Raw genomic sequence first — 26626 nt, forward strand, 5'->3', positions numbered from 1 at the left:
GCCGCTCTAGTTTTTAGTTATTCTTCAAATTGACTGTGATAAAACTGAATCAAACCCACTGTCAGGCAGCACAGAGGCCTTGCTCTCCCATCATGGAAGATTACTTTGAGATAATTATGTTGTTTTGTATGTTAACAATTTTTCAACAAAATTCTCACCGTCTGACATCATGAAATGAGAAGCATTTCAGGAATGAATCACTATTTTTTCAAACTTATTTAAAGTGATACTTACATCTCGTAGTGCCTGATATATGGCACGAAATGCAGGATTCTTTGCATCGTAAAGCACGCCACGGTTTCCATGCAGCACGGACACTCCCTTGTCTTCAGCTGCAGGGCAAGCGCTTCCGTACATGCAGTGGTCTGGCCGATAGTTCCAGGCACAATCAAACTCATAGAGGAACTCTGGAATGCACAAGGGAAAAGCCAATGATGGAAGAGGATGTTTCCAAGTGAGTACTAGATCTGGCATCTTAAACTGTCCCCAAGTGATCGCCGTCAGTGTGATCTTAAAATATCCCGTTAGTTGTAATCTCCATTTGTGGATTTCAGAAGGTGGAACCGAGCCCTTCCTGGGCTCAAATAATCCACCTCCATTTTGGTTAGTATAGGATCACATTTCAGGAATAATACCAAGTTGATCTAGAAGCTAGTTAGGGCTAGGAGTTAGAGCTAGGAAGGAGCTAAAGCTACGAGTTAGGGATCTTTGTTCCTTTCACATTTCTTTCTACTTTTTCATATTTCTCCTTATTCATTTAAATTCTTGCTTATTTCTTTCTTTCTTTATCTACCTGTCGTTGGAGAAGTGAATTCTTGCAGATTTTTTTTTTTCTGGAAGGTTCACTTCGCTGCGCCTGGGTGGGTTTGAGGGTAGAGGAGTAGCGGCTGAAACCCGAATCATATCCAGATTCCTCCTGATGACTCAATCATTGCTCTTTACCTTTTTGTGGTTCCTTCTAATGACTACAATGCAGTATTTGGTTTTCTGTTTCATTGTGAAGTGTTTTTTTTGTTATCACAGGTTGTTTGTTCCCTTGTGGTTCCCCGTAAAACTGATTTCCTGCCAAACGTGCCTACGGCAGAGTGAGTGGTTGTTGGTTTGTATGCAGCCTGTGGCTGCTGGGCTACATCATTTTCTGGGGACGTGGCTGTGCTGCTGATGAAATGTCTCCTCCCCCCAATTACCAGTCAGTTGGTACTCGTTTTGCCGACCTCAGAAGGATGACAGGCTGAGTTAACCCACCTAGTGTTAATTCAATGAGTGGACAGGGGCTCAAACTCAGGACCCTAAGATCTCAAGCCAGCCACCTTAACCGTTAAGCCAACACCAGGCTTAGTGAGTGGATATCTCCGAGCGAGTACTGCTGTGGAATTCTTCAAAGGTGCCCACGTGAGTACTCACAGACAAATGTAAACACATTATTACACCCTAAGAACAGCATACTCTGGAAATACACTCAGTCTGAGCTATCCTGCCAGTCTGACATCAAACCCCCCACCAATCCTCCTTTCCATCTACTCTGTTCTACCAAAATACACGAATTGGCTATGGGGATGCTTTTTAGCGGCAGGGACTGAGGGACTTGTGGAAACAATGAAACAAAAAGAATAGAGAAAAGAATGAATGGAGCCAAATATAGGCAAATCCTTGAGGATAACTTGCTTCAGAGTGCAAAACATCTGTGGCAAAGATTTACATTCCAACAGACAATGACCCCAAGCATACAGCCAAAGTAACATTGAAATGGATTCAGAACAAGAACATGAACGTCCTTGAGTGGCCTAGACAAAGGCTAGACTTGAACCCTAACCCCCACCTCTTTCACATTCCTATACACCTTTAATTAATTTAAACAGATCCTTACATTTTGCTTGTCCTGGGTTGAAGTCCATATTTTAATCATTCACACCTGGGTTGAAGTGGAAGATGATGTTGATCAGGTCCTGATCACCCCATGTAATGTTGAAACGATATTTACGAAACAGCGGCCAAAGCACTTCATCCCAATGCAAGCGCAAAGGACTCATGTCAGTCTGCAAACAAAAATAAATAAATAACAATAACATGCATGCGCACAGTCCCGTAGCACCGGACACACATTTTGTTTCGTCATTTCTATCTCTAACCTTCTTATTTTTACATTTTAAGAACGGAATACAGGTGCAATAAAGGTGTACAGACATCATTTTTTGGGAGGCAATCACAGTGCAGCTACCCTCGCACAGCCAATCAGCAGCGTCTCATGACTTGTCGCCAAACCACGAGAAGCATAGTTCATGCTTACTTTGTCTGGACATTTATTGATGTGAATAATGAATGTTTTTGTCCAAAATCAAAAAAATATATTCATCCTGTACTGCACTTCACAATCAGCATGGTACCATTTTCAACTTTGTGTGATCAGTGGTTTAGGAGGAGAGTTGAAGGTAAATGGCTGAGCCGTTAAATCCGAAAATTTAAAATTTGGGCCGTTAAATCCGAAATAGAGGTGTTACTGAATATATACACATAAAATATTATATACACATGCGTGTATACAGTCATGTGAAAAAGTAAGTACACCCCATTTAAGTTTTGACTTTTTCAACATATTTCAACATACAGCTATTTGATCTTCATTTCAACAATATTGATAGATAAAGGTGATATAATATAACAAATATCATGAAACATTTACATTTTGTAGTCCATTGTATAATTTAAATAAACATAAATGCAAATTTCGCATGTGGAAAAAGTAAGTACACCCTTGGCTCTAATAGGTGGTTGTAGTGAAATCGTATTCGTATTAATGCTGAACCCAGGTGATGCTCGCTGCTCACTGACACCGCTAGGGGCGCGGCTATAAGACCCGATGCGGCCGGTGCTCAGGGGACTTCTCCTGTGACATGTTACACCTAGTAGACTCGCTAACGGTACGCCTGCATAGAATATTAAGCTTGCTTGCATTGAATGTTATGGATTGACCGATGTGATGCCAAACCTTATTCCTATTGCATTTCCTGTATTTACAGAATGATGTCAAAGGTCTTAATGGAATTAAACCAACAGATGGACTAAAGTTGTGGACTCGATTGGTTTTCCACAACACTTAATTCCATTAAAGATCTACGGACATGGCTGGCAACAAGACGCTGTTGGTCACACAATTCTGCGCCGACCCGCAAGCCTCGGACAGTGGATTGCAACTGAAGCACTGGCTGAAAACTTTGGAGAACCATTTCGCTGAGCCTGAGACCGAGCCGACGGCTGCCACAAAGCTAGCAACGCTGCACTCCAAAGTCGACTACAAGGTGTACAACAGTATTGCACGATGTGCGACGTATGACCTCCCTATTGAGGAGCTCAAGCGATTGTACATAAAGGAAAAGAGCCCGGTGTATGCTCGGCATTTGCTATTATCACGACGCCAGCAACCCAACGAGCCGATGGATCACTATGCCCAGGAGCTCCGGCAACTCCTGCTGAACAGCACCCGGGAGCCACGGACTCACAAGCAGGCTCAGGATGACCTTCTCCTAGACGCTTTCGTCGCCGGAGTCTCCTCTCAGGACCTAAGGCTCAAACTTTTGGAGAAGACCGACCTGACCTTCACGGCGGCACTCGAGCAAGGAAAGGTACACACTGAAGCGCGGTTGCAGTCGAACGCCTATGATCGCACGCGCCTCAGGGCGGGAACCTCGCTACACGCACGGCCGGAGAGTGCTACCGCCGAGGGAGCGGAACTGCTCGCGGAACTCCAGGATGCTCCGGAGGAGGATCCGGTCCTGATGGCTGCCGCTACGACCAGACCCAAAGCCGTACGCGGAGCCACATGCTACTTCTCTGGGGGGCAACGACATCTCCGGACAGTGTGTCCGGCTCGGGACGCCATATGCCATTTGTGCTCGCAAAAGGGGCACTAGGCAAAAGTGTGCCGGAAAACCGCACGTGGCTCGCGGCCGCACGCGACCTTGAATGGGCACATTGCAGAGCCCACGAGCCGAGCTCGGAACACGGCGCCTTACCCGGCTTTGATGGACAGGGTCCCTCCTCGCAGGCCCCTGGTCGCTCAATCGACCTTAGCGAGAGACACCGAACAGCCACAACAGTCTCATCCTCAATCGGGCACGGCACATGCGTCCTTGACCAGACTCCGGGCCACGCGAGGGGCTTTGGAGCCTCACCAAGCCCCAGCGGTACGTTCTCGTCATGTCTCTCAAGAGTGTACAGCGTCCACTGGCGGCGACACGAGTTCGGTACCAACTACGGTGGCCCATACTCGTCAAACGGCAATTTCGAATACTACGGAGGCCCATACTCATCAAACGGCGATTTTGAATCGCAAAGCAACGGAATGCATGGGAAAGCTCTCTGATGGCTTTAACGGATTCCCCATGAACAACGAATACTCCGGCAACGACCGCAAAACTGCAGATTGCATGGGAACACACCCTGACAACTTATAGGAGACTCCACGGGCACCCCCTGACGCCCGGAAAACTGCCGCTGGCATAGGATCCACCCGCGAGGCGAGGCCGACCCACTCGGAAGGTTCGGTCCCACTCCCAGCAGGCTCGTCCGGCCTGGCTCAAGCCCTTATTCCCCTCATGGTCGAGGGCCATTGTGTGCGTGCCTTGGTGGATACAGCGTCTACGGATAGTTTTATCGACCAGCAACTAGTGCACAGGCATGGTTGGCAGGTCTTGAGGTCTACGAGACGGATCTTCATGGCTTCCCAGGGACTTCGACTCAGCACGAAGGGGGAATGCCGATTGAAACTCATGATAAAGGGATGGGTTTTCCCAGATGTACACCTCATGGTCTTACCTGCTTTATGTGCTGATATTCTGTTAGGACACGATTTTCTTAAGCGACATGGACGTCTGGAAATGGAGTTTGGTGGGCCTGACACGCTTGTTGTGGGGGGCTGACGCGCTTGCTGTGTGTGCCCTAGCGAAAATGGAAATCCAGCCGCTTTCGCTGTTCCCCAATCTAACCTCCGACTGTACCCCTGTAGCGGTAAAATCACGGCGCTACTCTCGAGCAGACATGCAATTCATTGCGGACGAAACGGCTCAGCTCTTGAAAGACGGTATCATAGAACCTAGCCGGTCGCCGTGGCGAGCCCAGGTCTTGGTGGTGCGAAGCGATGCACACCGCAGACGCATGGTAATCGACTATTCCCAAACGATTAACCGCTTTACACAGCTGGATGCCTACCCCCTTCTGGGGATGGACGCGCTGGTGCGACAGGTGGCCCAGTACTCGGTCTACAGCACTCTCGATCTCCGTAGTGCGTACCATCAGATCCCTATCTCTAGGGCAGATCGTATCTATACCGCATTTGAGTCGGGGCAACGGTTGTACCAGTTTACTCGATTGCCTTTTGGGGTGACGAACGGGGTCTCCTGTTTCCAGAGGGCCATGGATGACCTCATTGCAAGGGAGAATTTAACCGATGTTTTCGTCTACCTAGACAATCTTACGGTTTGTGGGTATGACCAAGGGCACCATGATGCTAATTTGAAGCGCTTCCTCGAGGTCGCGCAGAGGTATCACTTAACCATGAACGAGGCTAAGTGTCAATACTCTCGACGCAAGATAGATCTTCTGGGGTACACCGTGACCCATGGCTCTGTCGCTCCGGATAAGGAGCGTCTGCGACCTTTGCTCGACATGGCCCCTCCCAGCGATCGGGCGTCCCTGAAGCGCGCCCTCGGGCTATTCGCCCATTACTCAAAATGGGTCCAAAATTTATCCGCGAAACTTCGCCCCCTTGTGGCCTGCGACACATTCCCTCTGCGTCCGGCCGCATTGGCGGCCTTTGGAGGCCTTAAGGCCGACATCGCCAGTGCCGCTGTGGCGACGATCGACGATCGCGGATCTTTCGTCCTCGAAAGTGATGCCTCGGATCAGGCCATCGCGGCGACCCTCTCCCAAGGAGGGCGTCCGGTGGCTTTCTTTTCACGGACTCTTACCTCCGCTGAGCGGAGACATTCGTCTGTCGAAAAGGAAGCGTATGCGATCGTCGAGTCTATTCGGCGATGGCACCCGTACTTACTCGGGCGATGTTTCCAAATCATCACGGACCAGCAAAGTGTTGCGTTCATGTACGACACCTTACACGCCCAGCGCATTAAGAATGAGAAAATCACTCGCTGGCGTATAGAGCTTGCCGACTTCTGCTACACTATCAAATACCGCCCGGGGAAGGATAACCAGGCCGCCAACGCCTTATCGAGACCGGTTACGTGCGCGGGTATCGCCACTTTGGAGGGCCTACGCGTGCTGCATGCCACTGCGGGGCATCTAGGCGTAACGCGTTTTGCTCATTTTGTGCGGCGCGGCAATCTACCATACTCGATTGACGATATCCGCCGTATCTGACGCGACTGCGCTATATGCGCGGAAATCAAACCGCGTTTCTATAACCCTCCCATGGGGACTCTGGTTAGGGCTACGAGGCCATGGGAACGCTTGGCGATGGATTTCAAGGGCCCATTGCCGGTGTCGAGTAACTCTCGCTATCTGCTCACTATCGTCGATGAGTACTCGCGATTTCCCTTCGCTTATACGTGCGTGGACATTTTTGTACGTACTTATACGTACGTGGACATTTTTTTTTTTTTTTTTTTTTTATACGTGTGTGGACATGACTGCTGCCACGGTAATGCGATGCTTACAGAATTTGTTGTCTATGTTCGGGTACCCGGCCTATGTGCATACTGATCGGGGTGCGGTCTTCTTGTCTCAGGAAGTGCGAGGCTATCTGCTCCAAAATAACATCGCTTCTAGTTACACCACGCCGTACAGACCCCAGGCAAATGGGCAGATCGAACGCTTCAACGGGATTATATGGAGGGCCATCATGCTCAACCTCCGGACCCTCGGCCGGGGCCTCGATAAATGGGCTTGGTCGCTACCTGCGGCGTTGAACTCGATCAGGGCTCTACTGTGTACGGCCACCAACCAGACTCCCCACGAGAGACTTTTCCACCACCCAAGGAGCACGGGGTGTATACGGTCTTTACCCAGTTGGCTCGCTGAGCCCGGGCCGGCCTACCTCAAACGGGCGGTTCGCACAAGCAAGTACGACCCCTTAGTGGACAAAGTGCAGATACTCCAGGCTAATCCTGAGCATGCTCGTGTGATGACGGCTGATGGACATGAGACCACTGTCTCCGTACGTCATCTTGCCCCATGTGGGGTCGCCGACCCTTGTAGGGAATCGGACGAACCGATCGAACCAATCTATGAGACTATGGACTCTTCTGACGCTTCCGTCGCTGAAAGTCTGCCGACCCTCCCTTCGCCACATCTACCCATGCCCGAAGGCTTGGCGGTACCCCCTTCGTCACCTGACTCCGGTAGCTCCTCCGACGCCGGGGTCTCTGGGATACGTGATGCCGTACCCGGGGAATTTCGGACGCGTGCTGGCAGAGAAATTCGCCGCCCGGACCGGTACGGTTGGGCCGACTGATACCATATTCCACACCCTGTTAATGCTGACGCTCGCTTGATTCTAGCCTCTCTGCAGTGTAATTCTAACGGTGGGGAGAATGTAGTGAAATCGTATTCGTATTAATGCTGAACCCAGGTGATGCTTGCTGCTCGCTGACACCGCTAGGGGCGCGGCTATAAGACCCGATGCGGCCGGTGCTCAGGGGACTTCTCCTATGACATGTTACACCTAGTAGACTCGCTAACAGTACGCCTGCATAGAATATTAAGCTTGCTTGCATTGAATGTTATGGATTGACCTATGTGATGCCAAACCTTATTCCTATTGCATTTCCTGTATTTACAGAATGATGTCAAAGGTCTTAATGGAATTAAACCAACAGATGGACTAAAGTTGTGGACTCGATTGGTTTTCCACAACAGTGGTATTGCCCCCTTTGGCAGAAACAACCTAAAGTAGGCGTTTCTTATAACTGTCTACCAGTCTCTGACCGACTGGGAGAAATTTTTGCCCACTCCTCCATGCAGAATTCTTTCAGCTGTGCGATGTTTGAGGGGTTTCTTGCATGCACAGCTCGTTTCAAATCCCCCCACAACATCTCGATGGGATTTAGATCCGGGCTTTGACTTGGCCATTCCAGAACCCTCCATTTCTTTCTTTTCAGCCACCCCTTGGTGGATTTACTGGTGTTTAGGGTCATTGTCATGTTGCAAGGTCCACCTTCGGTTGAGCTTCAACTTTCCGATAGATGGCCTCACATTACCCTCAAGCACGCTCTGGTACAATGAAGAATTCATAGTGGATTATATGGTGGTGAGTTGCCTAGGCCCTGATGCAGCAAAGCTGCCCCAAACCATAATATTTCCACCACCATGCTTTACAGTTGGTATCAGGTTCTTGTGGTCAAATGCTGTCTTTGGTTTTCGCCAAACATGTCTTCTGGTACTGTGGCCAAATAGCTCTACCTTTGACTCATCTGCCCAGAGCACATTGTTCCAGAAGTGCTGGTCTTTGCCTGTTGTTCATTGGCAAACTTTAGTCTTGCCCTGATGTTCTTTCTGGACAGCAAAGGTTTCTTCCTGGCACACCTCCGATGTAGATCAAATTTGTGCAGCCTCTTTCTAATGGTAGACCCGTGCACGTTGACATCAACAGTGGCAAGAGCTACCTGTAGATCTCGTGATGACATTCTGGGGTTCTTAGAGACTTCTTTCAGCATCGTGCGGTCTGCTCTCGGGCTGAACTTGCTGGGGGCGGCCTGGCCTGAACAAGTTGGCAGTTGTTTGGAATCTTCTCCACTTGTAGATGATCTTCCGGACAGTCGAATGATTGATTTCAAATTGTTTGGAGATCTTTTTAAATCCCTTCCCAGGCTTGTAGGCATCTATAACCTTCTTTCTGAAGGCCTCAGAGAGCTCTTTTGATCTAGACATGGTGACTCCGCACACTTCAACAACAAAGAGCAAACCAAACTAAATGTCTGAGGTTTAAATAAGACAGGTTCCTCCAAGATCCTCTCCAACGATGTTCTAATCATTTGCACCTGAGCTGGTGCACCTGATTCTAATTTTAGGTATTTGAAGTAGTGATAAATGTAGGGGTGTACTTACTTTTTCCACATGCGAAATTTGCATTTATATTTATTTAAATTATACAATGAACTACAAAATGTAAATGTTTCATGATATTTGTTGTATTATATCACCTTTATCTATCAATATTGTTGAAATGAAGATCAAATAGCTGTATGTTGAAATATGTTGAAAAAGTCAAAACTTTACATGGGGTGCACTTACTTTTTCACGTGACTGTATACTGTATACATATAATTACATATATACATATAATTACATATAATTACATATATACATAGTTATGTATATATGTCTGTCCTATATGTATATATGTCTGTCCTATATGTACACACACACACACACACACACACACACACACACACACACACACACACACACACACACACACACACACACACACACACACACACACACACACACACACACACACACACTGTTATGGTGGCCAGAGGTTCAAAATCCCGCTCCTGAACACCAAAAATGTTACAGCCAGGGGTTCCAAATTTAGACGGCCGAGCAACCGTTGGTACCCGCCGGGCCAATGCTAATTCTGTTACGGCCGATTGTTAACCTGTGTGCGAGCAATGGTGAACCAATGAAGGAAAAGACAATCACGGACAGAGAGAAAAGGAAACGTTTAACGATTTGATTTATTTACAAATAATTACAGTGAAACTTATCGGTAGGAAAGAAAAAGGGACAAGAAGCAGAAACTTGGCTTATTCTATGCCTTATTACGATTACAACAAATAAACACTACATGGGCCCAGCACACATTCACGGGGGAGGGGAGGGGAAAACGAACGTTGGAAACCTGTTAGCACAAAGGCCACTTTGTTCCAGATGCCTCTCCTCGCGACGGCCTTTGTCTCGACTCCACCAACGAACACTTGGCCAGCAAACGGCAGTTCCCAACACGAGCAGGTAATGGTGATCCCAGCACGGACAGGCAGGGGAGGTCGATCGTTAACACAGACTTGGGCAGATGAGGTCAATCGTCAGCACGGACTTCGGAAGGTGAGGTCGGCCGTCAGCACGGACTTGGGCAGGTGAGGTCGACCGTCAGCACGGACTTGGGCAGGTGAGGTCGTGCACACGTGCACCGAGAGGGAGTCCGGCAGCCAGCAGAGGGCAATCATGTGCAGAGGCAGAGGCCTGCGAGAGAGTTCAGTCGAGAGCGGATGCACACGTGCTGAATCAACCCGGCAAAAAGAGCCAAGAGCGAGTAATGCAGGCACGTGCTAGGTGAAACCTGGCAGAGAGAGAGAATGAACATGTGTACAATGGCTTTTTGTCCACCCTCACCGAGGGTGGGGGGGAATGTTCGAGGGTGTGTTGGCTCCTGATTTGTGGAGCCCATTACTCCGCCCCTCAAGCGCCCCTGAAGTTCCTCAGGCCCTGATTGGTGGAGTGTCGCTTCATCTCGTGGACTCCAGCGCAACAGGTAAATTTGAGCATAAACTTGGCTGGTGTGCTTTTGAGCCTGCATGCACTGCCTGGCAAACTATCCCTTATGAGGAGAGGTCCTGTCTTCCCCTTCGTTTTTACCTCAAACATAGTTGGTTTTCCAATTTAGTGACTCAATGTACAAATACTGCTCAATTTTCAAGTCAATCGGATTTAAATGCCGTTTTTAGAAATTTGACCTCCAGATGACCTTTGACCTCAAAATCAATAGGCTTCTCAATCGTCACGACCTCTACAACTTGGTAAAGTTTGATGACGATTGGTTTAGAATTGTGACCTGTCAGCGAGTGACAAACAAACAAAGACAGAATAACAAACGCAACCGACCAATATACTTGAAAAATCTTCAATTTTGCAAGTAATAAACCGAACATGTAGAATTAATAATGCAATTGTTAAAGGTCTTCCAACATTCGGTCCAAGTGCCTTTTTGGCACGAGGGATGTGCAGAACACATGATTGCAAGTTAACACCTAATGTAATTGCGTCATGCAATAATCGTTCAGCACGTGCAACTCATGCACCCTTAGCGTTGCATTAGGTGTTAACTACATTAGGTGTTAACTTGCAAATCGTTTTTTAGAGGTGACAAGAGGCCTTCTGAGCAAATTGAAAACAATCTTTGAGACATCAGCACGTGGATCATCCAAAAAACGCATCGGTTACATTACAATGCCACGTCTGTCAGAAAATAAGGGGAATTAAATAATGGACACCTTCAAACAAGACATTCCCAAAGGCCATGTTGCAAGGCTTTTTAACACAAGGAGAGGAACCACTTATGACCTCAAAATATGTTATCAAGCCACTCGATCCCAAGAGACATGCCAGGAAGTAGATGTCCCAGGATAATGCCTCCTACTCAGGACCAATACCTTCACACGACCCATTTATGCAATCAGTTTAAAGCAGCCCAGAGTACTGCAAACTCACTCCCTGGAGATCACACAATAAGTGTAAACACCATCTTGAGGTGGCTCCGTGCTCATTAACTTGTTCAGAATCCAAGACTTTCACCACGACACATCTCAGAATGCTTCCGGTGGTCATATCAGTGTGTCTGACAGACACGGGGGAAATGGACAAGTATTGCGTTCAGTGACAAATCCGGGTTTCTCCTTGAAAGGCAAGATGGCCGTGCACAGGTCTGCAGAAGACGCAATGAGCGATATGCCCCACTCTGAGTTCAGGAGGCTGAAAATTTTTGACATGGAAATGTCATGATGTGGGGCGGTATTGCTGATACGTTTCACACCAACTTTACCTGTATCCATGGCAATCTCACAGCAGAGCGATACATTAATGAGATATTGCAGTAACATGTGTTGCCGAACCCTTCCACTACATGCTCCAAGAATCATCTTTATGCATGATAAGGCTCCTGCTCACAGGGCCATTTGAACAAGGAAGGTTCTCATCAATGCAAACATTCATGTCATGACACCATGGCCTACCATCCCACCAGATTCAAATCCAATTGAACATTTCTTGGACATCATTGATCGTCATGTATGAACCATGCCAAGACAGCCATAGACCCTCAAAGACCTCGAACAGGAGCCGATTCAGGCATGGAATGCCATCCCCAGGCTCATATTTCAGTGCAATGCAGTGATTGCGGCCAGAAGTGGACATACCCGATATCGAGATTGTTACATCCACGTTTGATCCCTACATGAAAACATTCACCACAAAGTTGCATTACGATTAGGTAGCAATGAAATGGACATGTAATTATTCAGCATTTAACTACGTCAGGGGATTGCACCTCAGGATCTCGCGAGATCTTGGAGACGGCGGCAGGGATTTTCGAAGCTCCACACGGTCTCCACGTTTTTCGAAGTTAAGTCTGTTCACAATTGTATTTTGTCGAAACTGTATTTATCTTTCGGTGTGTGAAGTTATTGTGTGCAACTTTGGTTGTTTCTCGGTGTTTATCTTTCATAAATTGATCGTCTGTTTGCCGTGTCGTGTCTTGAGGCCTTGTACAGTGTGCACTGTACAACCTTGAGGCTTTGTTTTTCTCTCAGCGGTCCGTCTTTTGTGATCCAATAACTTTCGTTCTCTGTATTCCCAGGCTTTTCACCCATAGCCTACTTCCTTGTGTAAATCTCAACTCAACAAAAAAAAAAACAAAAAAAAAACATTTTCCTTCTCTGTTATCATTCGTTTATTCATTCTTATTCGTTCGTTCGTTCTTCGACCACGTGTTTCTCCCCCATTTCCCCAGATAGTTTTCACTCATTAACCTTCAATGTTTACACTTTCCCCTCAAGTTATGTATTCCGTCATATTTTATAACACCTTTTTCTTCTTCTTCTTTAAAAGGCTGCTTTCGACTTGCTCACCAAATCAATTCATCCCAAAAAAAATATCCATCTCCTATAGTGCCTTTTCTCTACATTCCCTAAACTCTCCTGCACTCCATCCTCCATCCAGCGTCCTTAAACGTATTTTTAACTCGAAGGTCACAAGCAACTCATTTTGCAATAAATGTTCGTTTCCCATAAATCGTACACTTTCAAAAATCCAATCTCACCCCTCCCCTCCAAATCTTCCCCATAACCCCTCCCCTCCAAATCTTCCCCATCACCCCTCCCCTCCAAATCTTCCCCATCACCCATCCCTTTCAAATCTCCCCCCTTGCCCCCTCCCTCCTAAACGACCCCCTCACCCCTCCCCGCCAAGACGCCCCCTCGCCCCTCCCCTCCTAGACTCCTGCCTCACCCCTCCCCTCCAAATCTCCCCCATATCCCATCCCTTTCAAATCCCTCCCCTTGCCCCTTCCCTCCCAAACTTCCCCCTCACCCCTCCCCTTCAAATCTCCCCACCCTCATTGCTTCTCAATTTCCCCCCTCTCACTCCCCCTCCTCAAAGCGTCCTCCCCGCTTCTTCCCCCTTCAAACTCTCACCTCCATCTCCCCCAACCTTCTGCCTCGCTCTTCCCCCTCCTCAAATAACACCTCATTGTGGCTCACCCAATCACCATCAAACCTTTTGTCCGCCCCATCCTTCCCTTTCTCCGAGCTATTCTGAAATCTCTGACACACCTTCAACAGCTCTCCCTACCTCTTCCACCTCTTCCACATCTTACCCTACCCCTCCTCCCCCCTGTTCTGTATCTGATGCTCCCCCTTCCTCTTCATTAACGGTATGGACCTCAAACATCCGGGGCCTTCGTTCAAACTTAACTGATCTCTCCATACAGGTTGCTTCTGTCAAACCAGACGTGATCTGCTTAACAGAAACTTTCCTCCTTTATGATGTCTCTGATTCCATAGTATCTCTCCCGGGCTACTCCCTCCTCCGGTATGATAGACCTGAGCCTCGTCCTGGAGGCGGGGTTGCTATCTTTATCAAAAACTCTCTTCCTCACTCGCCCTGCACTGCACTCTCTCCACCTCACCCCCAGGAATACCTCTGGCTACGGCTTCCCCTTCGCTCCCACCTCTTGTTCATATGTGTGTTGTACCGTCCACCAAACAGTGATGACTCCATCTACATCTCGCTGTCTGATGATATGGACCAACTTCTATCTACTCATCCCAACTCTCTCTTCCTCATATGTGGTGATTTCAACTGTCATCATGCCAGTTGGCTGGGTGTGGGTACCTCTCTCACCAGCCATGGCTCCTCAGCAAAGGACTTCTGCGACTCACTGGGACTGACACAATCTGTCAATTTCCCGACCCGGATCTCAGTCAACGGAACATCTTCTCTTCTGGACTTGGTTATGACTAACTTCCCTGAAAATGTCTGCTGCTCTTCTTCTGCTCCGATCGGATCATCTGATCATTTCCTTGTTAAAGTGGACATCTCTCTGACCATCCTCAGGGAGCCTGCTCAGCGTCGACGAGTCTGGCATTTCACTCAGGCCAACTGGCACGGTCTTCAAGCAGCCATCAATCATCTGGACTGGTCTCCCATTTCTACCACCTCTGACATCAACTCATCCTGGGAATTCTTCCAAAGTAAATTGCTCTCTCTCATGCACAGATTTATCCCATCTCGTCTTCAGTTGTCTTACCCTTCCTCCCGTCCATGGTACACGGAATCTTGTGGTGAGGCTGTTGCCCAGAAACAACTTGCCTTCGTCTCCTGGAAAGCAAATCCAACGGAAGGAAATCTCATTTCCTTTCACAAAGCCCGAAACAAGTGTGTGTCCACCCTCAGGAGAGCCAGGAAACAATATCTCTCCGTTCTCAAGACCGAACTCTCTTATCTGTCTCCCTCTTCCAAATCCTGGTGGCGTCTGGTCAAATCCGTTTCTGGTGTTTGTTCCCCCTCCATCCCCTCCCTTACCTCAAACGGCTACACAGCTGACTCCGCACGTGAAAAAGCTGAATGCCTCAACTCTGTGTTTGCCTCTAAATCTTGTGTCCCAAACCCATCCCTCTCTGTACCCTCCATACCCAGTCGTACCCTGCTGCTCCTGGACTCCGTGTCCTTTCCTCCTGACAAGGTGGAAAAGTTTTTGTCAACCCTCGACTCTGATTCTGCAACTGGACCCGACGGCATCAGCCCACGGGTCCTAAAATCCTGCTCTGCTGCTCTATCTCACCCTCTCTCTGTTCTCTTCACCCTCTCTTTTGCTCAAGGTCAACTGCCATCTGCTTGGAAATCAGCCAACATCACCGCTTGGCACAAAAAAGGTGCAAAAACAGATCCTAGCAACTACAGACCAATCAGCCTTCTCCCAATTATCAGCAAAGTCATGGAATCCATCATTGCTTCGGATATGAAATCTTTCCTCTTCTCCAATGGCTTGATCTCTGATCATCAATTTGGTTTCAGACCAGGTCACTCTACTCTGGACATGCTGCTTCTGCTGTCTCAACAATGGATGGAGGTCCTCAATGCCAAGCAGGAAATTAGAGCTGTCTCCCTCGACATATCACGTGCCTTCGACACGGTCTGGCACCCCGCTCTGCTCACCAAACTCTCCTCCTTTGGTATCCATGGAAATCTCCAAGCATGGCTGGCGGACTTCCTCTCTAGTCGTCGTCAACGTGTGGCCCTGAATGGGTTTCTCTCATCTCCTCTTCCTGTTCAGGCTGGAGTTCCCCAAGGCAGTGTTCTGGGCCCCGTGCTTTTTCTGGTCTTCATCAATGATCTCTCTGACTCTCTCGAAAATCCTCTCTATCTCTTTGCTGATGACTCCACTCTCTGCCGCGCCATTCCTCTTCCCTCAGATCGGCAGTCTGCTGCCTCCTCACTCTCTGAAGACCTGGACAAAATCACAGACTGGTCAAACAAGTGGAACATGTCTTTCAATCCTGACAAATCTCACACTCTTACTATGTCTCTCCGAAAAGATCGACTGGACAACCCTCCCATCTACTTTCTCAACAATCCTCTCCAAGAAGTTCTGTCGCTCAAGATTTTGGGTCTCACTATCTGCCATGATCTTTCTTGGGAAAACCACATTTCCAAGCTGGCCTCCAAAGCCAGTCGCCGACTGGGCATCCTCCGTCGTGCGAAGTCCTTCCTCGGCACACCTGAGCTCCTCACCACATACAAGGCTTTCATCCGCAGCTCAATGGAATACTGTTCTCCCCTATGGGCCGGTGCTCCTGCCTCACACCTAGCTCGGCTTCACGCTGTTGAAACCAAAGCTTTCAGAATTATTGGAATCTCCCGCGATGAAGCTATCTCTGAGGGCCTTTCACTCACTCACCGCAGGCAGGTAGGTGGTCTTTCTGTCTTCTACCGACTCCTCTCCGGCCTTGCACCCCCAGCTCTCTCTGTGCTCTGTCCCCCAAATATTCCTACAGGTCGCACAAGATCTGCCAGCAACCCTCTGATGGTTAAACTGCCGAAATCTCGGCTCTCTGCTCACCTTCACTCTTTCATTCCTCTTTTCTCCCGCCTCTGGAACAAACTCCCTCACTCCCTTCAATCCCACTCCTCCCTCCAGGTCTTTAAAACAGCTGTTCACCACCATCTCTTATCTTCCCCCATCCAAAACCTTGATCTTTTCTACCCCCGCTAATTCACCCCAGATCCACCTTGTTTGAAATTCCAACTTCTTTCCTGGAAGTCCTGGCAGTGTCCATATGTTTTATACCTCTCCCACCGCCCCCTTCCCACGCCCCCCCCCCCCCCCCCACTAAAGCCCTCGCCCTCTCTCAGATCTCTCGATGTCTCCATGTCTCTCGGTCCCTGCTCTCAAATGTTGTGTTTGTGTCCTTCCCCCTCTCTCCCCATCTTGTCTACCGCTCCCTATGTTATATGTTTTATGTGTCGGTTTGTCTTTCTGTGTGATTAATGTTCGCTCTTTCACGAGCCTCGACCTTGTATACAAAAAAAATAAAAAAAAATAAAAAAATCTGTGTCCCATGATATCACAAATAAATCGCATCGACAACAACCATGTGTTTGGTTTTTATGGCAGAGTCTAAAGGCTTGGTCGGGCTGGGGACAAATCGACAATATGGTAATGCTTTGCAGCACTCGGCTCTTATTACCTCCGCCACCAAAGGTATCTCACAAAGTTGTGGACGGATTCGGACGAAATTCGGTAGAGAGATAGCGTATGTGACACCGACGAAATGATTCGATTTTGATTCGGATCCGGACACTATAATTTTTTAAAAGTGATTCTTCACCCATTGGGAGGTAGGGCCAAAAACGATACATAGCAGGACATCTCAAAAGGTTGTGGACAGATTTGGACTAAACTTGGTGGACTGGTTGGGTGTCTGTCAAGGAAGATTCGATTCAATTTTGGTGAAGATCTGAATATGGTTTCGGATATGAGAATTATTAAATTTTTAAAGTGATTCTTCACCATTGGGGGATAGGGCCAAAAACGATACATAGCAGGATATCTCAAAAAGAAAACAGATATTTCAAAATGGTATATTGAGCCTTAGAGTCAACCTCCATGAGAACACTTTCAACTGACGGATATCCTCCAAACAAGTGTAGGGAATGTCATTCTGGAAGAGAAGACTACAGTCAATAGCAATAACCATCAAAATCACCTCAAGAGGGAAGATAACCATGTAATTGACTCCATGATACTAGATGGAACACATGTGACCTCTGTCACATTAAAACTCCATCGTGACAAAAGAAAGAAGTTTGAGGAGTCTCTCGGATGGCAGACAAGCACCAGTGGAGTTTGTTGAGCCTTTCATTCCATGCAATAGCCCAGAGCAGCCACACACAGGTCTGTCATCATTGTGGTCAACGCAAATGACAGCAAGGTATGGTGCAACAAACTGGCATTGTGGGGACTTCAAATGTTGAGACAGGTTTAGTATGACGAGTCTCAGCCAATTGTTAGGAAAGTCCAATTGCAGAGTCTGAGAGTTGTGGTGGACTACCAAATAAAAGACATATGGCAATGGCCACAGAATCTGGAAGGACTGGACAAACCTTGGAGACAAAATAGTGTCACATGACCTTTGGACGGGCTCAGTAATTTATACAATACTTGCATACAAAGCCATAGACCCCTGTGACTGCTCAAACAGCTGCAGCACAAAACATTAACTTCATTGTACTTCTATCATATGTCATGCTATCGACACCACATTAACCCAATTATTGTGAAAAATAATTTAGAAAAAAAAAACGTGCCCCACACACACGCATTCGCGTTTTATCAAGTCCATGCTTCAAAAAAGAAAATATATCTTGCTGGAGTAGGTAACCCAACGGTAACAAAGGGCAATACCTTGTAACTGGCAGCACGAAGGCGAGAAAGATTCATAAGCATCACACCAGAGTTCAGACCGGCACGACCATAGAAAGGGTGCCGCGCGAACCTCGCGTACCACCCAGCTTTGGGGTCTTCGTGCTCTGGCGCTAGCCCAGCGAGGTGCAGTGGGCCAAATTGGGCAAATTTAGACCAGAGCTTCTCTACAGGTTCCAAGAAAAGCACATCCGTGTCCACGTAGATAAGAGAATCTGTATCTTTCAGGAGGGACTGCACAAGGAATGAAAAGTAAAATGTGACAAAATGGGTCAGAAATCACAGAAAGGTTTTAAACCAAGATGTGATTGAATTTACTGTTTATCACATCTATAGTTTCAAGGTATCATAAAGGACATCCCAATAGTAATAATATGCTGATCAAATAATTCATGGACTTTTAAAAAGCTCGTGTAATGCAGGCAAAGTTGTGGCAATCAGTAAACTTAATAAAAGGGTACGGTATGCATGGGACCTTGGCATTTGGCCCGCAGCAGAGTACAGGGGAGCCTTGCCATTCGTGAGGGTTACGTTCTTGAAAATCCCCGTGAACCGCAAAGCACAAACTTCAGGGGTAATGAGGAAAATGGGGTTAGGAACTTTAAAATTTGTCACAACTTTTTGCCAAATTATACTCTTAATTAACATGTTCATGCATTGTTCTTGTGCTATTTATTTTCATGAATAAAAGAGTTATTAAGAACATAAAATAAAGTATGATTTTCCTGTATTAAGAACATAAAATAAAGTATGATTTTCCTGTATTAAGAACATAAAATAAAGATTCTTTTCCTGTATTGAGAACATAAAATAAAGTATGATTTTCGTGTATTAAGAACATAAAATAAAGTATGATTTTCCTGTATTAAGAACATAAAATAAAGATTATTTTCCTGTATTGAGAACATAAAATAAATATTCTTTTCCTGTATTAAGAACATGAAATAAACATTCTTTTCCTGTATTAAGAACATAAAATAAACATTCTTTTCCTGTATTAAGAACATGAAATAAACATTCTTTTCCTGTATTAAGAACATAAAATAAACATTCTTCTCCTGTATTAAGAACATGAAATAAACATTCTTTTCCTGTATCAAGACCATGAAATAAAGATTATTTTCCTGTATTAAGAACAAAAAAATAAAGATTCTTTTCTTGAGTTATTAAGCTCATGAAACTTACCTTTAACTAGATGGTATTCATAGAATACTTACCCTGCGCAGTCAACTTGGTGCAAGCCAACTCTTCTGTTTTTGAAGGTTTTTACAGCGTAGCCCATAGAGCAAAGCCGTCTAGAACAGTGTTTGTCCGTCTGTATGTATGTATGTATGTATGTATGTATGTATGTATGTATGTATGTATGTCCCCTCAAACGTATACCAGTCAGAGCTGAGGATCTGGTCACATGACAGGGTGATGCGATTACGTCTAATGTCATTACGGCAGTACGGCGGCTGACTCTCCACACGCCGCCATTTTGATTTATATGCCGTTCATGCTGAACATATCGTCGAACCTGTCATATATCACAATCGCCATGCTCTACCTTTACGTTTTTCATTCAGTGTGAAACACAAACAAACCGATTGTTAAAATGACCATCAAATACAGAAAGCATCGGCGTTACGCCTCTTCCAACAAAACGGTACGTACCCAACCGTTGTGGGGTATAATCTAGATTACAGTAGATCTTCCCTAAGTTTTGCAAGTAAAACTTACCTCACGGATGTCGGGATTCCTCCATATTTCTTTGTTTAATGTTATAAACAGCATTAGCGACTGTTTAAAAAGCTAATCATGTGTGGTTGTGGTTTATAATATTTTACAAGCCCAGTTAGACTTTCGGTCTTGTTTTTACTTGATCCAATATGGCTGTCCGACCACGAGAGCGATGACATCATAAATTTATATTCTCCAATATAATTGTTGCATAGATCACGCTGAATAAATTTCAAACTGATCAGACTAAGCATTGTTCCTGTCTAATTATGACGTCATTATAATGGCATCAATGATGTCATCGTTAACACCTATTCCCCCTATAAGAGTTCTTTACAATGAGCCATGTTTCAATTTTTTCCATAGATCGGTTTTGGAGATATAGAGGTGCAACATTTTTAGCTTTTTCCAAGATGGCGCCTGTACCACATTACATATGACGTCATGATTATCAGTCAAATATTCTACAGTAAATGCTCCTATGGTGAAAATTTAGTGTCCATCAGACCAACAGTTGCCGAGATAAAAAAATTCATAATGATCGGATAAATGTTGTACTTGTCGAATTATGATGTCATTACGAAGGCACCGATAACATCATTAACATATCTTATTCCCCATGGGGAGTAGTTGACAATGAGCCAGGTCTCAAATTTTTTCCATGGAGGGGTTTCAGAGATATAGAGGTGCGAAGGTTTTTTTGCCAGATGGCGCCTGTACCACGTGACCTACGGTCATAATCATCATTAAAATATTCTACAGCAGGAGGTCCTCCGATGGTGAAAATTCCGTGCCAATCGGACCAATAATTGCAGAGAAAAAAAAATTCATACTGATCGAATCAAGCGTTTTACTTGTCGAATTATGACGTCATCAGTACCTTAATTATGGCATCATCATAAACATATTGACGTGCGACTGCGGTTAACACCAGAAGGTCGCGGATGGACCGAAACGGATTTATTCGGAGGCAACAACCAAACACGGATTTTACTATGTCGCGCAGGAGGAAGGAGGAAAATGGAAGCTGCGCAAGCGCTTAACTGCGGACACTCCGGTCCTGTAGAGGGATTAACTCAAGCGGGCACAGGTTTTGAATGGGAAAGGAAAATAATACACGGGTTTATTGCAAAGAAAATCGGGACAGGGAAAAGCACGCGCCGGTAATATATCCTAATCGGGACGTCCCCACACACAGATTTCAGAAACAAGACACAGGAAGATGAATTAATAAAAAGAAAAACGTCTATTATGTAATTGTAAAATGTTCTGCGGATGCGGCCTCATCTTGTCTGTCGTCTTGTGTCCCCAAGCTCCGCCGCACACCATGAGGCCCCTCGCTCCAGCACCACAGCACCGCGAAGGCCCGAGCCACCGCCCACTCTGTTCGCACACGAGGACCCAAAGCAGGAAAAGCAGTGCGTCCAACGCAGGCTAGCAGCTCCAAGCGAGGCCGATCTTCACACATGATCAGCCGGCCACGTCCCAGTCAGCTTTCCCGAAGCAAACGTGAAAGAAGCCAGCGAACTCCACTCGGGCTATGACTCAACTCAACTCGGGCTGCGCAAGACGAAGAAGAGCTGCAATAGCGAGCTGCGCTAAACAAGAACCGGATGTGCTCTCTCTTAAATGTCGTTCGGCGCGCGCTAATATATCCTTTTCGGTGACGTCAACCTTGGCGCGGTACCAACCAGCGACTTCCACCGAACCTTCCAGCTTCACGCCTCTCGCACTTGTTGGCTGGAGGCTCGCGCCCAGCGCGCCGACCAATCACAGGACCGTAGCGTGGCGATAGCTCGTAGCATGTAGCATGGTGATAGCACGTAGCGTGTAGCGTGGTGATAGCACGTAGCATGTAGCGTGGTGATAGCGCGTGGCACTCGATGTGGTTAGGCCTGTCGGAGGTGTAATTGGCGGCGGCCATCATCGGCGGTGCCCCGGCCTGGTTTCTTTGCCTGTTCCTTCCGAAATCACTGTCAGGGAAGGGAGTCATTTAATGTTGCACTAAAGAGATCCTAACTAAGTGTCTATGTTGGTGTGCATTGCCATACGGGACAAAGGTTTGGCTGACCAGGTGAGACATACAGGGGCTTTATTCTTTAATCCCTAACTCTACTTATCACTCGAACATCCTGGTATGTCCACAAGTATACTTACCCGACAAAACACCTACACATGAAACTACAGACGAAGCACGTTACCTACACAGATCTATCTGGCTCTACATATCACTACCCTACCGACATAACAATATCTTATCCCCCAAGGGGAGTACTTGACAATGAGCCACGTTTGATTTTTCCCATGGAGCAGTTTCGGAGATATAGAGGTGCAACTTTTTTCGGTTTTTCCAAGATGGCGCCAGTGCCACGTGACCTATGACGTCATAATTATGAATCAAAAAATTTGACAGGCAGAGGCACTCCTATGATAAAATTTCGTGTCAAACTGACCAACGGTTGCCGAGAAAATGAATTTCTAAAATGCAGACATGCACGTACGCGACACACGCAACCGAACGCCAAACCTTGCTTTTCGCTTCGCGAGCGCAAAATAATAATGATGACAAACCTTATCCAATAATGCAATGGCGATGATAGACGGGTTAATGGAGATGGTGGTGGTGACGATGAGTCGGGGAAGTGGGCGGGAGGTTAGGAGGTTATAGTGTTCATGGTGAATAAATGTGAAAAATAGTTTGGCAATCCACAAACCTTGCCTCAATAAAATAATCATGAGAGAGTGAATCTGCGAAGGGGAAACCACGGACGGCAAGGCCCTCCTGTACGCACGCTTACTATACAGCATGCACCCAATGCTAAACGGGGAATTTTGCCAGTACAGGGTTCTGCAAGTGCACTGATTTTTTTTTCCCCAAAAGACAGTTTTTGTGCACAACAGAAAGATTGTGTGATCTTTAGCAGTCACAACAAAATGCAGGACAGTTGCCTGTAGCATGCCAAACCAGAATAGAAGCACTTTTATTATTAAATAAAGACAGACTGCATCAGGGACTACCCCCAGACAAGATAACTCAATGACAAGCATGTGATCAAATTAATTGTTATGCCACGACATTAATTCCAATTAATCAAAGGACTCAAGGCATTCGTTTTCTTACCCCCGACCCACCTCCCCAACAAGATAAATATACAAATGCTTTGTCCACAAACGTTTTTGATTGCCCTGCACTTTATACGTGGAAGTGCAGGTATTGCATCGACATTGTGAATTTTAAATAGATTGCTCTGCATACCGGCAGGAAAAGGCGCTCAGAAGCACACAGCTTGAAGAGATGTCGCCACTCTTTATCTTGCCCACCAGGGAAGGTTATGGGGTACAGGGAGGCGTTCATCCGACGTCGAAATGTGTCGGGCCATTTCTCCAGCTGGGAACCAGAATGAGCTGTTATCCAATAAATCACAAACATCACCGAACAACACTGATAATCCTGCCAAAGGCATTCATAACAAAACACAATCACACGTGTGCGCATGCACGCACACGCACAAAAACACATGCACACACAAACAAACACATATGTACGCACAAACACACATGCACACACACAAACACACATGCACGCACAGAAACACACATAAATGCACACACAAACACACACACAAACACACATGCATGCACACATAAACACACATGCATGCACACACAAACACACATGCACGTACACACAAACACACATGCACACACAAAGAAACACACATGCACGTACACACAAACACACATGCACGCACACACAAACACACATGCACGCACACACAAACACACATGCATGCACACACAAACACACATGCACACACAAACACACAAACACACATGCATGCACACAAACACACATGCATGCACACAAACACACATGCATGCACACAAACACACATGCATGCACACAAACACACATGCATGCACACACAAACACATGCACGCACACACAAACACATGCACGCACACACAAACACACATGAACGCACGCACACACACACACACACACACACACACACACACACACACACACACACACACACACACACACACACACACACACACACACACACACACACACACAGCCTATGTACTCGTACAATGTTTCATCACCGGCACAGAATCACTCCCTTTACACAATCCCACAGTTCCAACCTACCAAATCTGAGAGGCTCCTGTGCAACGATTCATCGGCAAAGATGTGCACCTTGATTGGGTGCTGGGCAAACAGCACAGCAGACTTCAGCATCGTCATTGTCCCTTCGACACGTTCACCACATGTCGCCACTGCCAGCTCCACAGGTGTAACTAACGGCAGTACTTCAGGATCACTGTACATGAGGATAGAGTGGTAAATGTATGCTGTACAAAGGCAAAGACAATATTACTCCCTAATAGAACGACTTAAGATTGAATGCTTTTCCCATTGATAGGAACTAAGCAGCATTCGTAGACATCACAAAATCGTACAACGTCTAGTTGTCTTTGGCCTTGTCCGACACAATAAAGGTGGTAATACACTGCACGTTTACCCAATATGTTGTACAAAATGAGTTTGGGTCATGCAAAAAATTGGCTCGTGGATATAATATAAATGTGTCTAAAAGTAATGGTAACACTGAACATTGCCCCTCTATTTGCTACTTAATTAATCTTTATGGTTCGGTGGATGTGTGGAGTATCGTTGAGAGAGAGGAAGACAAATGACGAATTGCGAAAGATGATGGGAATAGAGCCTGTGATTGATGCTGTGAAGAGAAACAGTTTGAGATGGTTTCGTCATGTGTTGAGGAAGGATGAAAGTGACTGGTTGAGAAGAGTGATGGAAATGAATGTAGAAGGAAGTAGAGGACGGGGAAGACCGAGAAAGACTTGGCTAAAGATGGTGGAAGAAGAAATGCGGTCAAGGGGGTTAACAAGGGGAGATGCAGAAAATAGGGCAAAATGGAGAAGATTGTCATGGGGACCGCAAGGCTAACCCCCACTCTAGCAGGGAAAATGGCCTTAAAATGCATGTTATGTTATTGTTGTCTACATGTTAACATCTGTCTACAGTAGGAGTGAAGAGGATGGATGAACTGAGGGAGGAGATTGGTGTGCAGATGAGATTGATGATATGCCACCCGAGATGGGCTGGACACTTGGAGCGGATGGAGGAAGAGAGAAAGGCAAAGAGAGCGGATAGGTTGAGGAAGCAAGGTCCGAAGAAGAGGTAGATTGCGGTTGAGATGGGAGGATTTGGTGAGGAGGGATATCAGTAAGGTATGGGTGGTTGGAGAGTGGAGGAAGTTGGCCGCGGACAGAGGGAAGTGGAGGAGCATCGTGGTCAAGGCAAGGCAGAAGATTTGTACAGTTGGACCCCTCACCCCTTATGAAGGGAAGAGGAGGAGATTAAGAAATAATAAAGTCTGTCTACATTTTATTGAGACAACTTGTAATATGTTGGTTATGCACCCGATTATGAAATGACTCCAAAGGGATTTATAAATTCTAAATCTATAATAGTAAAAGAGAGTTTGTGTCCGTCAGTCAGTCAGTCAGCCAGTCTCCTCCATAACTCCAAAACCATGAAACGTAGCGGCCCCAAACTTTGCACACACAATTATCGAACTCCGAGGTAGTGCATGAATGGAAACTGGGTTTTGGGCGAGTGTTAAAATACCCTTTTCGAAGATGATCAACGATCTTATTTAAGTAAAACAAAAAAAAAACCTTTATCCTTGGTCAATCAAACGCTCACAGGGGTTTAATGCTTTTTCGGCCTACTCAAAAACGCCTTTCCTTGGAACAGGCCAAAAAGGTTTCTGCACGATTAAGCGCTCAACATTTATTTTTTCACTTTCCTCACTCACATGATTGTATGTCTGATCTTCATACCTATGAATCGCCATATACAGTCACGTGAAAAAGTAAGTACACCCCATGTAACGTTTTGACTTTTTCAACATATTTCAACATACAGCTATTTGATCTTCATTTCAACAATATTGATAGATAAAGGTGATATAATATAACAAATATCATGAAACATTTACATCTTGTAGTGCATTGTATAATTTAAATAAACATAAATGCAAATTTCACAGGTGGAAAAAGTACGTACACCCCGACATTTATCACTACTTCAAATACCTAAAATTAGAATCAGGTGCACCAGCTGAGGTGCAAATGATTAGAACATCGTTGGAGAGGATCTTGGAGGAACCTGTCTTATTTAAACCTCAGACATTTAGTTTGGTTTGCTCTTTGTTGTTGAAGTGTGTGGCGTCACCATGCCAAGATCAAAAGAGCTCTCTGAGGCCTTCAGAAAGAAGGTTATAGATGCCTACGAGTCTGGGAAAGGATTTAAAAAGATCTCCAAACAATTTGAAATTAATCATTCGACTGTCCGGAAGATCATCTACAAGTGGAGAAGATTCCAAACAACTGCCAACTTGTTCAGGCCAGGCCGCCCCTGCAAGTTCAGCCCGAGAGCAGACCGCAAGATGCTGAAAGAAGTCTCTAAGAACCCCAGAATGTCATCACAGGACCTACAGGTAGCTTTTGCCACTGTTGAATTCAAAGTGCACGAGTCTACCATTAGAAAGAGGCTGCACAAATTTGATCTACATGGGAGGTGTGACAGGAGGAAACCTTTGCTGTCCAGAAAGAACATCAGGGCAAGACTAAAGTTTGCCAATGAACACCTAGGCAAAG

The 26626-nt window shown here is 46.2% G+C and overlaps 1 protein-coding gene across 1 annotated transcript in view; it reads right to left on the minus strand.

Annotated features, from left to right (window-relative positions):
• The window catches only part of LOC137437550 (glucoside xylosyltransferase 1), a 31551-nt gene extending 6852 nt beyond the window's left edge, over nt 1–24699 (minus strand). The window contains exons 1-5 of the mRNA XM_068131968.2: nt 24090–24699; nt 23190–23321; nt 18194–18445; nt 1913–2036; nt 235–407 (exon numbers count right to left, since the gene is read on the minus strand). Coding sequence (XP_067988069.2) covers nt 235–407; nt 1913–2036; nt 18194–18445; nt 23190–23321; nt 24090–24269 — 861 coding nt within the window. The 5' untranslated portion in view covers nt 24270–24699. The remainder of the gene's footprint in view (nt 1–234; nt 408–1912; nt 2037–18193; nt 18446–23189; nt 23322–24089) is intronic.
• Nucleotides 24700–26626: the final 1927 nt, after the last annotated feature.

The sequence above is a fragment of the Myxine glutinosa genome, chromosome 12 (genome assembly GCF_964187855.1).
Source record: "Myxine glutinosa chromosome 12, kmMyxGlut1.1, whole genome shotgun sequence".
Classification (NCBI taxonomy): domain Eukaryota; kingdom Metazoa; phylum Chordata; class Myxini; order Myxiniformes; family Myxinidae; genus Myxine; species Myxine glutinosa.